General features: G+C 47.7%; 2 protein-coding genes across 5 annotated transcripts in view; one reads left to right on the top strand and one right to left on the bottom strand.

Annotated features, from left to right (window-relative positions):
• Positions 1 to 8,835, top strand: part of GON4L (gon-4-like (C. elegans)) — a 66,971-nt gene extending 58,136 nt beyond the window's left edge. For 2 of the 3 annotated variants that reach the window (XM_012658667.1, XM_012658669.1), the window contains 8 exons: positions 712 to 909; positions 2,014 to 2,157; positions 3,037 to 3,180; positions 3,283 to 3,402; positions 4,709 to 4,822; positions 5,546 to 5,756; positions 6,275 to 6,902; positions 6,993 to 7,447. In XM_012658667.1, coding sequence (XP_012514121.1) covers positions 712 to 909; positions 2,014 to 2,157; positions 3,037 to 3,180; positions 3,283 to 3,402; positions 4,709 to 4,822; positions 5,546 to 5,756; positions 6,275 to 6,902; positions 6,993 to 7,257 — 1,824 coding nt within the window. In that variant the 3' untranslated portion in view covers positions 7,258 to 7,447. Of the gene's footprint in view, positions 1 to 711; positions 910 to 2,013; positions 2,158 to 3,036; positions 3,181 to 3,282; positions 3,403 to 4,708; positions 4,823 to 5,545; positions 5,757 to 6,274; positions 6,903 to 6,992; positions 7,448 to 7,788 lie in introns of those variants that run through there. The other variant, XM_012658668.1, reaches the window with a different exon arrangement.
• MSTO1 (misato 1, mitochondrial distribution and morphology regulator) lies at positions 8,356 to 12,508 on the bottom strand. Of its 2 annotated transcripts, none has more exons than XM_012658670.1 (14): positions 12,383 to 12,508; positions 12,147 to 12,282; positions 11,577 to 11,646; positions 11,395 to 11,470; positions 11,097 to 11,151; positions 10,876 to 11,011; positions 10,601 to 10,718; positions 10,382 to 10,516; positions 10,124 to 10,276; positions 9,727 to 9,858; positions 9,469 to 9,653; positions 9,127 to 9,231; positions 8,923 to 9,035; positions 8,356 to 8,623 (listed from the first exon to the last, which is right to left on the bottom strand). In XM_012658670.1, the coding sequence occupies exons 1-14, from the start codon at positions 12,464 to 12,466 to the stop codon at positions 8,409 to 8,411; spliced, it is 1,713 nt and encodes a 570-aa protein (XP_012514124.1). In that variant the 5' UTR covers positions 12,467 to 12,508; the 3' UTR covers positions 8,356 to 8,408. The 2 variants fall into 2 exon arrangements, with proteins under 2 accessions (XP_012514124.1, XP_012514125.1); XM_012658671.1 differs by having other exon boundaries at positions 8,362 to 8,620.
• Positions 12,509 to 13,224: the final 716 nt, after the last annotated feature.

A 13,224-nucleotide genomic window follows, 5' to 3' on the forward strand; every position in this document is an offset into this window, starting at 1 on the left:
ACCCTAGCATCATCCCTCTGTAGCCTAGAGATTGGCATAAGGATGATACCAACATCATTATTGGGAGGTTGTGATTTTACTGGGTGGCCTAATAAGGACCTTTACTCAGCCCTTGGCTGGAGAAGACAGTTGGTACACTGGCCAGAGAGTGGATCTTAGGGAAGTACCTTGGTCTTCAGACATGAAACAGCCTGTTCCTGGTAGTGTCCTGGATAATTGTCTCCTTCTGTTGGTAACTAGCTAGTTCCTTTATCCCCATCAGCAAAGTGGAATACTGGCAGGGATAGTCTTGGCTTTTTCTTGTCTTCTAATATTTTATTAACATTCCTAACTTATATATTATTTACTCTCAAATGACACCATGCTGGAATACATGTACAAATAGTTTTTATCTGTTTTGTTATGGGGCTGAAATCAGGAAGAAGAGATTAGGGCTGTGACCTAGATAGAGAAAAGCATTACCGGTTTTGTGGATAGGGCTGTGGTCCTTAGAAAATGAAGGTTTTTTGGTTGCCTACTACCAAAAAGAGATCTCTACCTTGCTCATTGCTCAGTGTCTTCCATTAACAGTTAGACCTGTTGGAGGGGTAGGCTCTGATAATTCTTAGAGCTCTCTAACCATAACGCCCCCCTCCCCCTTCTCCCTTGTACCCTTGCTTCTTGTTGGGGTCCAAAGAAAGGGTGTTGATGATTGAAAGTTTTCCTCTACAGGTTCGAGAAGCCCTACAGCATATCCCTGGCAAGTATGAGGACTTCCTTCAGGTCATCTATGAGTTTGAGTCAAGTACCCAGAGGCAGACAGCTGTGGATCTCTATAAAAGCCTGCAAATTCTGCTCCAAGATTGGCCTCAGCTCTTGAAGGACTTTGCTGCTTTCCTATTACCTGAGCAAGCTCTGGCCTGTGGATTAGTAAGTAGAAAGGCAAAAACAGTATACCAGGCTTCTGGATCAGAGTGTCACTAGGATTGAATGGAGTTGAGTAAGACTGTTCCAGTCTCCCAACTGCTTCCAGATGGATAGCCTTCCCCTAGCCCAAAGTGATAAGAGCCTCCATCTTTCAATGGATGATCTTCCCAACCCCATTCTCCCATTTTTTTTACATGGCAAATGAGGGGTTTTACCTTTAGTTACCAGTGGAGACCTTAGGTAAGTCATATTTCTCATATGCTCCTCATGGATGTAAAACCGGCATTCAGTGGTATAAAATATTCATCTAAATATTTGTCGAGTGCCTACTACAATGTCAGACAAGGTTCTAGGTGCTAGGAATATAGCAATTTTAAAAAAGACTAAATTTCTCATGGGGAAAGTTGTGATAATCCATGAAACATATAAACATATAGTATATATATTATTATAAATTATAAACTAAAATATATAGTATATAATGTTTTATAGTGATCATGCTTTACAGAAGAATAAAGCAGGAAAGCAGACTGGAGGGTTGTAGTAAGGTAGGTGAGGGGATGGTATGTGCAGTTTTATACAAGTGGTCTGGGGAGGCTGTCGTAGTAAGGTGATATTTGAAATGTTGAAGAATGAGAGTGTAATCATGAAGGGTGTCCCCATAGTCCTGGGTTCCAGTTATGACTGATAAAAACTGGAATAATGAGATTATTCTGATTGTCTTATGGTAGTTAAATGACAACGAGATGATTATGTATGTAATACCCATCTTCTTTCTCTTCTGGTATTATGAGGATATTATGAGTGTGTATGTGAAAATTCTTTGTGAATTATGAAGTATCACGTGAGTTTCGAGAATCTGATTTCACAATCCATAAAATAAACAACTCAAAGGAGGCATATCTGTTGAATCTTTTATTCACATCTTAGTTATTTTGAGTTGGTAGCCCCCAGCGGCCAAAATTAGATGGATGCCAGGGGTTTAAATAAGATCTCACGGTTGTAAACTAGGGTTCTGTCATCCCCCATTACTTCTTTAGAACCCTTAAGTCCTGCTCTAGCTGTATTATAGGTGACTCCTCTTTTGCCCTCTTTCCACTCTGATAGTTTGAGGAGCAGCAGGCATTTGAGAAGAGTCGCAAGTTCCTTCGGCAGCTGGAGATTTGCTTTGCAGAGAACCCCTCACACCACCAGAAGATTATCAAGGTCCTCCAAGGCTGTGCAGACTGCCTTCCCCAGGAGATCACTGAGGTATTCTTCTGTCCTGCTTCCCTCCTGTTGGCTTCTGGGCCTTAGGCCCTTCCTTCTCTCTTCCCCTAACGTATCCCATATCCTTTCGCCTCTGGAGTACTGTGAGTTTCTTGGAGGAGATAAAGAAGGCAAGGACTTAGTAGGCTTACGTAAAGCATGAAGCACTGGGATAGGGAGAAATTGCCACCTGGACCCGGAGCCTGACTGATCTTCACAGGCTCAGGAACGCCGCCAGTGCCCCGAAAAGGGATATTCAAGGAAGGAGGTTTGGGGCCAGGCAAGGTGGCTCAGGCCTATAATCCAGCACTTTGGGAATCCAAGGTGGGAGTTTCACTTGAGGCCAGTTCGAGATAAGCCTGGGGAACATGCAAGACCTCATTTCTGCCAAAAAAAATTTTTTTTTTTTAAATTAGCTGGGCATTAGTGGCATGGATCTGTAGTCCCAACTACTCAGGAGGCTGAGAAGGGAGGATCACTTAAGCCCAGGAATTTGAGGCTACAGTGAGCTGTGACTGTGCCACTGCGCTCCAGCCTGGGCAACAGAGTGAGATTCTATCTCAGAAAAAAGGGTTGGGGGTGGGAGGAGGTTTCAGGACCTGGGAGGGGCCTGTCTCCTTGCTCTGCTTGGGTTAGTGCCCTAGCTAGAGATCAGTAGTGCAGGCAGCAGTGGAGAGTATAAATATTAGGAATCAAACCTAGCATTAATACCCCTCCCCTGTAGGCAGGCAAGGAGGGAGAGGAAAGTTTGCTTTCAAAGAGAGGCCCTATGTGTCTCTCAGTTGACTAAGAAAGCAGAACATGACACTGTATGGCACTGCTTTGAATGGGTGCCTAGACAGGATCTAGAGACGTCATCTTTCCCTCTACAACTCTCCTCAGCTCAAGACACAGATGTGGCAGCTCCTCAAGGGCCATGACCACCTACAAGATGAGTTCTCCGTCTTCTTTGACCATCTGCGCCCAGCAGCTAGCCGGATGGGTGACTTTGAAGAGATCAATTGGACTGAGGAGAAGGAGTATGAGGTACAGGCCCTGAGGCTGCAGTAGGGTTGTGATGGGGGAAGGCCACATGTGGCAGGGATGTTGGCCTAGAGTCTGTGCTGAGTGGCACCAACTCCTCCCCAGTTTGACGGCTTTGAAGAAGTGGCACTGCCTGATGTGGAAGAGGACGAGGAACCTCCCAAGATACCCACAGCCTCAAAAAACAAAAGAAGAAAAGAGATCGGGGTCCAAAATCATGATAAGGTATACCACATTGTTGAGGGTTATCCGTATTTCATGAGTCAAGCCTTGAGTTTTCTCACTAAACAGTTCTCTGGCTTAATGTGGTCCAAAATTTCTGGTCCAAAGCCTCTAGGATCTGAGACAAGCATGGAGCATGAACCAAAGGTCAGACTGATACGGACGTGCAGAGTCCATGGGAAAACAGTGCAGTTGCTGAGGAGGTCCCGTGATTCCCTCATTAGAAGGATATTTCTCCCTTTTCTCTCTAGCTCAGAGCTATTTTTCTTACCCTTGAGTCTTAACCTTTTATTTTTGTTCATGTAAGGATCTCAAACCAAGATTCCCCGTATTGTTAATAATGGTTAGGTGCAATGGCTCGCACCTGTAGTCCCAGCTAACCCAAAGGCAGGAGGATGGCTGGAGCCCAGCAGGTCATGGCTGCAGTGAGCTATGATTGTGCCACTGCACTCCAGCCTGGGCAACAGAGCAAGACCCCATCTCTTAAAAAAATAATGATTGTAGCTAATACTTAGTTGTATTACAAAGTATCAGCTATTGCTAGAAAGTATTTTACATGGATTATTCACTCATTTAATTCTCATTATAATCCTATGGAGAGATTGCTATTGTTTGCATTTTATAGACGAGGTAAGTGAAGTGCAGAGAGAGGCGATTGCCAGGGTCTTATGTTTAATAAGTGGCAATGTGATGATTTGAACCCAGGTAATCTAGTTCCAGAGACTACTTGTACTCACTGCTCTTCAAGAAGTAGTCTTTTTAATCCATGTCTCTTTATTACATGTTTTTACTCTTTACTAAGCTGCTGCTTAGGAGCTGAATGGCCTTGAGCAACATACTTAACCTCTCTTTGTTTCAGTTTCTTCATCATAAATTATAATAACGGTACTTAAGTCCTGGGTTTATTAAACAGAGAGTATCATTGCACGAGCCTTCCATATGTACAAAGCCCTCTCTCAAGGGGATTGGAAGAGATGGGAAAGCTCAAGGCACAGGGAGATAGAAACAAAGACGGACAAATGAGTAGATCGTATCTTATGATGGAGCTCTCCAGTGACTGCCTCAGATTGTATTTGACTTAAATAGTTCTTGAAACATTTCGGTAATTGGGATATGTCAGTGTTTGGGTCATTTAGGTCATAATAGGTCTTAATCTAGTTTGGTTTATTGATTTCCCTCAGGCAATGTGATGAGATGGTACATAAAAGAAGGGTGGGGAGGAGGTAGGTTGTTCAGATGGCTCACAACTTAGCTTCCTCTCTTGGTACTGAAAATACTTGGCAGCTAATCAAGCCCAGGTATCTCCTAGGAGACTGAGTGGCCAGATGGGGCAAAGGATTGTGCCTGTTCCTGCCATGAAGGAGGTCCTGATTCTAAGCTGAAGAAGAGCAAAAGGAGAAACTGCAGCCACTGTAACAGCAAGGTGAGGAAGGTACCAAGGGCTATTAGAGCTGTCAGGGGTCACCCTAAGCCTTATAGTTTGGGGTATTGTTTGCTACCAAAGATTTACACTTTATTGAATTCCTAAAGAGATTATACATATATTAATGATATTCAGTATATACATAAGTGGATATATGTAAAACAAATAGAACCTGTTAGAAATATATGATGGATTTTGTTTTTTAAAGAGAATCCTAAAGCTTTTGGAATTGGGGAAAAAATATCAACCAGTTTAAGTATTTTCCTCTTAGATGTTTTTTAATGAATTAAACTGTTTAGATAAACAGACTGTAAAGGTAATATGGTTCTCTAGAGTGGAGTTGGTTGGCAGCAAAAATATACTTCTTGGTTAGAGAAGGACTGGTGGGATCCAATAGTATACTCTGGGCCATTTAAAATCCATGGAGCACTAGCTGGATGCAGTGGCTCACACCTCTAGGCCCAGCTACTTGGGAGGATCAGGCGGGAGGATTGCTTGAGGCCAGGAGTTCAAGGCTATAGTGTGCAGTGATCACGCCTGTGAATAGCAACTGCACTCCAGCCTAGGCAACATAGTGAGACCCTGTCTCTTAAAAAAATAATTTGTTGGAGCAGGCATGCATGTTGGTCGACTTGCTGAGCATCAGGCAGGGCTTCTTCCTTTGGTGGGCCCCTGAGACATAAGGAAGTCAGGACACCTTGACTGAGAATGCCATCTGTACAGGTCTGTGACAGCAAATCCTATAAGAGCAAGGAGCCCCATGAGTTGGTGGGCAGCAGCCCCCATCGAGAGGCCAGTCCTATGCCTGGTGCTAAGGATGCTGGGCAGGGCAAGGACGTGATGGAAGAGGAAGCCCCAGAGGAGCAGGAGAGCATTGAAGCAACCCAGAGCAAGACTGGCAGGACCACCAGAAAGGGAGAGATGCCTGTTCCAGGTGAGTGATCTGACTGCCATCCCAGGCCAACTCAGCCCTCTCCCTGTATTTCTCAATCTCATTCTCCCATACTTCAAGCAGGAATCTCTATGTCTGGATAAATAACAGCCTTTTCAGGGATGCACACACTACTTCTTTCACTGATAGACCAACAGGAAACCCTTCTCCTGTTCAGCCTTTATTTTTGTTCCTATGGCCCCACTTGCTTTGCAGAATTAAGAGTGCTACAAGTTGGACATGATTTAGCATTCTCTTCTTGTGTTCCCATTCCTGAAGCCCTTCTCCTTATCTCCAAATCTACTATAATCTACATTCTAAGGACTCAAGTCATTCTCAGCTTTGGCAGTAGAACTTTGTCTTTGCATCAGTGACTTTACCCACTCCCCCACCTCCACCGCACTCTTACAAATTAGAACTTTACCACAGTAGCTCACCACAGTGACTCTATGGTAATTTTAGTCCTTAAGTGCCTCTTGATTTTGTCCATACACTTAGATCCTTATTTTCCTCCTAAGCAGGATTGCCAGTGGGGAGTACTTTGCCGTCCCCTCAAGAAGTCCTTCTTACGGAACAGCTCCTTCTGGATGGCCCACCACCTCGCTCACCAGAGACTCCTCAGTTTCCCCCCAAATCTGGAGCTGTACCATACACTGTTAGGAGAAACCAGGCTGGGCCTGAGGTTCTCTCCTGCCCCAAGGCATCCCTCAGACGTCAGAAAGAGAGGGAGGGCCAAAAGGCAGTGGGTGAGTCAGAGGCTTTGATGCTGGTCTGGGATGTATCAAAAACTGAGAAATTGCCTGGCACTGTTGAACCCTCTGCTTCCTTCCCGAGTCCTGTTTCCTCGAGAACCAGAGACTTAGAAAGAAGACATATGTCTGGGAAACCAGATACTCAAGAGAGCTGGCTGCCCTCAGGCAGAGCTGGGGTGAAGACAGCAGACGGGATGTCCCCTGTCCATGAATCTTCATCAGAAATTGACACTTCAGAGACTTCTCCCAAACCCCCTAGAGGGGGGTTGGCCAAAGACAGTGGAATACAGGGCAAGGGGCCAGAGGGGGAGCAGCAGCCAAAGACCACAGAAGCTACAGTCTGTGCCAACAACAGCAAGGTCAGCTCCACTGGGGAGAAGGTTGTCCTGTGGACAAGGTAGGTAAGGATGGATGGTGTGTGTTTGGTAAGAGCATAGAAACACGTTTGTGTGACTCCTGAGGATTAATCATGATACATGGGTTACAGAGAAGCCGACCGTGTGATTCTCACCATGTGCCAGGAGCAAGGAGCACAGCCGCAGACCTTCAGCGTCATCTCCCAGCAGCTGGGAAATAAGAGCCCTGCTGAGGTAAATGGGGCTGGGGAAGCCCTGCTGGAGCTTCAAGCCCCGGAGGAGCCAACGAGAAGGCCTGGCCGGAAGAGGACAGGGTGGCCACCTAAGAGGCAGAAAGTCAAAAGAAGGATTTCCAAATTCAGGACACTAACTGGTTATTATAAACGTCTGGCTTAAGGAAGGGCTTGACTTATCAGGGTGATAATGGAAGAGAAAGGGCATCAGATTTTGAGGCAGAAGCCCAAAATTTCTATTACAGTTTTGTTTTTAGGAGGAGTGTGACTTTGGACAAAATATTTAGCCTCTTTCGTTTCCTTATCTATAAGGACACAGCTGTCACTACCCGTGGAATAAGTAAGGGCATGGTGGTGCACACCTATAGTCTAGCACCTATAGTCTAGCTACTCGGGAGGCTGAGACAGGAGGATCACTTGAGCCCAGGAGTTGGAGGCTGCAGTGAGCTATGATTGTACCACTGAGCTCCAGCCTGGGCGACAGTGAGACCCTGTCTCTAAAAAACAATTCAAGTTGGTATATAGTACTTAATAAATGTTAAAATGTTCCTAAGGTACTTGGGAGGCCGAGGTATGAGGATCGCTTGAGCCTGGGAGTTCTAGACCAGCCTGGGCAACATAGCGAGATTCCATCTCTTAAGAAGAAAAAAGTTACTAAGGAACAGTAAATACAGATCTTCTCCTTTCCTCCTAGGTTTCCCACCGTTTTCGAGAACTCATGCAGCTCTTCCACACTGCCTGTGAGGCCAGCTCTGAGGATGAGGATGATGCAACCAGTACCAGCAATACAGACCAGCTATCCGACCATGGGGACCTTCTGTCTGAGGAGGAGCTAGATGAGTGAGACTCTGGGAATGTTTGGGTGTCATCTGCATGGGACCAAACCCAATAGGCACCCGGACACTGGGGGAGAGGGTAGTTGTACTTTGCTTGTACAATCCTTGGGCTCAGTATACAGAGCTGGAGAACAGGAGCTCAGGACAAAGACAAAGTAAGGTTGGGGGAAGTGGGGCCCATGGGCTTGGCCATCCTATGCATTGTTCAGGGTCTTTTATGAAGACCTTACAAATCTGCAAATGTACTTTGTAAATAGCATCAAGGGAGAGTGGGACTCAGCTTTCTCTACTTTTTTTTTGTTTTGGTCTGCTGACACATATTTATTATTCTGTGATCTAATCACAGTGTTTCTAAATATAATAAATGCATATGTTGGTGTAGCTAGTCCCAAGACACTGAGCTTCTCTGCCGGAAGACACTGGGCTCCTGCATCCAGCAGTGTACTGCAAACTAGCTCTTCTCCCCGACTCTAGAACTTTAGTCCCTCAGGCCATCACTGTCCTGGTAGCACTGCGCCAGGCTTCGCAGCTCCTGCAGCAGCTCCTCCACGTCATCCTGTTCTACTCCAGCACCCAAGAAGCTGGCCCAACGTCGCAGGTCGAGTTTGGTGAGCTCTTTTGCCAAGGCTCCCAAGGTCCGGTGCAAGGACGAAGAGGAGCACAGTGCCCCAAACACTGGGATGCTCTCCACTGCTATGACAGGAGAGAAAAGTGAGACTTGTAAATGGATTGTTATTCTACCCTGGGACTCTGTCTTATTGATAGGGAAGTCTGGGCCCTTGGTAGACTTGATTGTAAAGTAAACTCAAGAAATTTTGTGTATTGTCCCCTTAGGATATCAGTACTCCAGAGGAAAAACATTTTTCTCAGGAGCCATAGGGTGAATAAAGGAATGTTTAACTGTGAACTTTTTAAGTACTTTTAATGCAAGAAGGGAGACAGTAAAACCTCTCCCATACTTGAAATCTCAGTTTTCTGCACCTTCTACATACCTGACCCCTTGGGGGGACCATTGAGAACCACACGATGCTGGCTGAAGCTCGAGGAGAAGAGATGGGGATAAGGAGGGACCACCATGCAGGGAGTCAGCAGCAGATGGGAAGAACTGTGGGGGCAGAGAATAGCAGTAGAGTGAGCAAGAAGTCAAAGGAGGTCGAAGGTCTCAGAAAAGGGCAGGAGCAAGCCATTATACTGACCTCATGACTCTAGGCTGCTGTTGTTGTAAATATTGGGCCAAGACTTCTTCCCCAGTGGTACACGCATGGAGAGGGGAGGGCAGAGGTGTCCCTGGGGAGAGCTGACTGCGAGAAGAAAGCCAAAAACACCTTATCCATGTGGCAGCATGAATAAGAAACCAACAATTCTTATGTTAGGAGGCTATCAGCTGAATCAGGATGTTCTGGCCCCCCCCCTTTTTTTTAAATAGTGGTTGCGGAATAGGGGAGGAAGAATATCATTAGCATGCCCACAGACACTAGGGAGAAAAGGACATGAAACAAATTCTGGCAAGGGCTCCTAAGGACCCCACCAGTCCTCACCTTGTGTGGCATGCTCTGTCTATACCCCTTAGCACTACTGACTGGGCAAAGCAGCGTGTTCCAGAAGGGTCCCCACATGCAGACAGCGGGGTCCATGGGGTGGCTCCTCCAAGCTGCACCAGGGTATCAGGAAGGGACTGGCCTGGAACCAAGGGGAAGGGGATAGTTGCTCCTGCTGTCACCACCTAAAGATAAGGAAGAGAACAGGTTACAAAACCTTCTGTCAGCACTGACCCAACTCCTCACAAAGCTTCATACCTTTTTCCCGGAGAAGCTCAGCATATCAGCCAGATGAACCATGGAAACCGGAGAGGAACGTAGGCGATAAGGAACAGTGACTGTGTCCAGGGCTGTTGCCAGGATGGCGCTGCAGTGGTAGGGCAAAGTGGCCTATAAAGAGGACATGGAGAGGAGCATTTAGCCTTTGGGGCCTGGAAAAGAGTTTGGAAGCAAAGCATTAATGGCAGAAAGGTCTGGGGGAAGAAGCAGGGGTGTGTCTGGCTCAAGGCTAGACAAGCATAGGACACAGGCCACATCACAGCTGAGTTCAAGCTCAGGCCTCAAGAACAGAGCCAGTAACACATACAGGCTGACCTGGGGAGTACAAGGAGGCCCTGTGGCCAGCTGCAGTCAAAACAAGAGCACTGGTCCTTACATCGTAATGCAGGTGAGGGAACTTGACAGGTGGCTCAGGTCGCAGGCCCAGGCTCCCGCTCAAGGATAAAGGGCAGACGAGAGAGCTGTGAGCAGTCAGGTGCACCAGACCAAAAGCTGTGTTTAACAGGCGATAGATGTTTTTCGGGGGCTCCTGGTGAAAGAAAAGAGAGTAGTTTGCATTAAGCAACTTTCTGACCAGGATTCTTATTTCTCTCTCCCTACCCTGTGACTGCTTTTTCTTGCAAGTTCCACTCACCCCTAGATTGTAGGGACCAGGCAGCAGGCCCCAGGTTATTATTCCTCGCCCTGAATATTCATCTTGTAGCAACTCTGCAGCCTTAGCCCCTACCCCAGAGAAGCCATCGTGTAGGTCACACAGGATCTGGAAGCCCTGGACAGAGGTGAACGACGAAAGACAGTTGAAGAGTGATGAGGAAAGCTGCTGTAGTAGGGGTCCACCTTGCCAGGCAGCTACCTGCAAGAAGTCACACTCCTCCACGTAGAAATGCAGCCTGTCCTCCAGCTCTTCCAGATATCTGGGTTCCTTCAGGACACTCTCCCCTTGGCCAAAAGCCTCCAGCCGACCTGCTTCCCTGCCACAAATAGACACGATCCAAGAGTTAGAACCCTCTTCCTCAACTCCTCGATCTCTTTGTTTTGGGGGAGGGCAGGGAAGATGGCCTCAAGAGGCTCATCCAGCATTGCTGGTGACCCAAGTTTCTTGCCTCACAGACTCTGAGGTCCCCGTACCCATCATGGTTGTACTTCTGAATCATGCAGATGCTCCGGGGATGGAGATGGACTCTGAGGAAATCTGACCAGACTCGGATGCTGCCCTCTGTGGGGATAGGTGGGTTTGAAGTGGCGATGGTGTGTGGCAGGGGACCTGAAGAAAAGCAGAGGAAATGTACCTTTCTCTGTCTTCCTGCTCTGCCCAAGTCCCCATCCATCAGTATCTGGAGAAGTCTCACCTTTGCCATTGGGAATGGATTTGACCCTCCAGACACCATCACTACTTAGTACTCCCTGGGAGGGGTAAGAAAAATCTACATTTAGTTCCAGGCAGTTTGGAGGCAAAGGCTGCTTTTTCCTCCCTTAGTTTGTTGACACACCCCTTTCTATTCAGGTAGTCGGTTCAGGTAGTCCTCAGGAAAAGAAGTGCTTTTTGCCAAAGTAATGTCCTAAGGCACTTATGGTGATTAAAATCCTCTTTTTATCTTCCCCAGTGGAGGCACTCTGGTTAGCCCGGTTCAGGGCTGAGGCCCTCACCTCTGCACTTGGAAGGTCCTGGAGATAAGGGTTCTTGGGATAGAGTTCCTCTTTGTGTGTAGTGAGCTTCCCCTGCCTGAAAGAGATTGGAGTTTGACCACAGAAACTGTCACTAGGATGAGTTCTTCAGCTTTCTGTGCACATACACATTCCCCACCCCTCCCCATACAGCGAATACGCACCATGCTACTGCAGCATCTAGCTGTTTGTCGCTGTAGAGTCCACCTTCCTCTTTTAGGGAGCTCAGACTACCTGTACAGAAATAATAAGCAATGTTAGGTCGGTCAAAGCCTAGGGCACCCTCTCCCTCCCTTCAGCTAATCTTCCTTTGATCACCTGACAACCTGCTGTCACCATCCCTCCAGCACATGGCTTTTACAAGTCTTCTTGGATATACGTTAGTTGAGGGTCGGGGGAACTCTGGTCTAGGAGAATCCAGATTCCATCCTTCAGTTCCCAGTTCAGTCATTAGCTTGTGGGACTTGGGGCAAAAGCCACACCCACTGGTCCTACGGGAGTGCTACAGTTCAACGTCTCACCGTCTCTAGGGACTAGCAGCCTATTCCAGAGATGGCTCTCGAGCAGAGTAAAGTTTGGCCTTCCTGCGTCCCTCGAGTGTTGGCATACTATGTTAGCTCCTATCTCTGGTCCTTCGGCCAAGGAAGGTGGGAGGGTCTTGAAGCGAACAGATGCTAGAGACTCCGCACACAAAAGGGAAAAACCGCATCGGCTGACCCCTGCCACTTCCTCACCCTTCAGATCCATGAGGATGAGTCGCGGCGTGTAGGTCTCCTGGCCGTGGAGCGTCCTGCCCGTACGGTACAGAACGTCGGGCCACAGCTCTCCTGGCGGCTCCTTGGCATCGGTCGCTCGGCCCAGCGCAGCATCCTGGGGAGGCACAGAGGACGGGGCTCAGAGACGGCGAGGCCGGAAGTCAAAACTGTAGATTCCGACAAGCTCCGCCGGCGCAACTGCCGGGAGACCTCACCTGCTGGTTCCACCAGTGCGCTCCCACGAAACCCGCAAAGTGTCCCAACTGCAGTGTGAGCACCTCCCGGACCCCGCCCGCCATACCGCCCTGCACCGCCCCTGCCGGTTCACTCGTTGCTCCTAGCCGATTGGCTTGGCAGGCTTCTGGGCGGGGCCTCATTCTCTGCGTCCTATTGGTCCACAAGCACATCCTTTCCCGTTGAATAAACGATTCGTCGGGCTCTAGAGGCACCGCCCGTCATTCGCTCCCTCTTCCCTGACGTGGACCAATCCTGCTTCCCTGTAGTTGCCGGCGAGGGGCGGAACCCCGCCGGCCTCGCCGGAAGTTGCAGACGTCAGTGCCTGCACGCCAGGATGGAGCATTTTGGGGGCTGGTGCCTTTGCTCTTCACGTGGGGCAGCCCTGGGGCGTGTCACGGAAGGCTCTCTTCCTATTCCTCTTGCAGCTCTTGTCTTTTTTCACGCAAATATCTCTGCTGGCTAATAGCTCCTCAGACAAAAATAAAACCTTGCTGGAAAAAAGAAGTAGCCCCCTAAAGCTTCCCATGGGCACCCTCTTCCCCTCAAAAAGTCTCACAGTTCCTGACTTCTAAGCCTGTGGGCTAGACTCTCATTTACTTATCTATCATCTACCTATCATTTATCTATGTTTATTTATATCTGTTACGTTGCGTAAAGAAATCGGAGTTTGTATTATTTGGGGTCTTGCCTTTGTTCAATATGGGTTGTGAAATTCACCCCTATTACTGCATGTACCTATCGCTCATTTTCACTGCTGCAGAATAGTCCACTGTATGAATAGACCAGAAGTGGTCTATTCTATTCAACAAAGAATATATTC

The sequence above is a fragment of the Propithecus coquereli genome, unplaced genomic scaffold (assembly GCF_000956105.1).
Source record: "Propithecus coquereli isolate 6110/MARCELLA unplaced genomic scaffold, Pcoq_1.0 Scaffold59, whole genome shotgun sequence".
Lineage (NCBI taxonomy): Eukaryota > Metazoa > Chordata > Mammalia > Primates > Indriidae > Propithecus > Propithecus coquereli.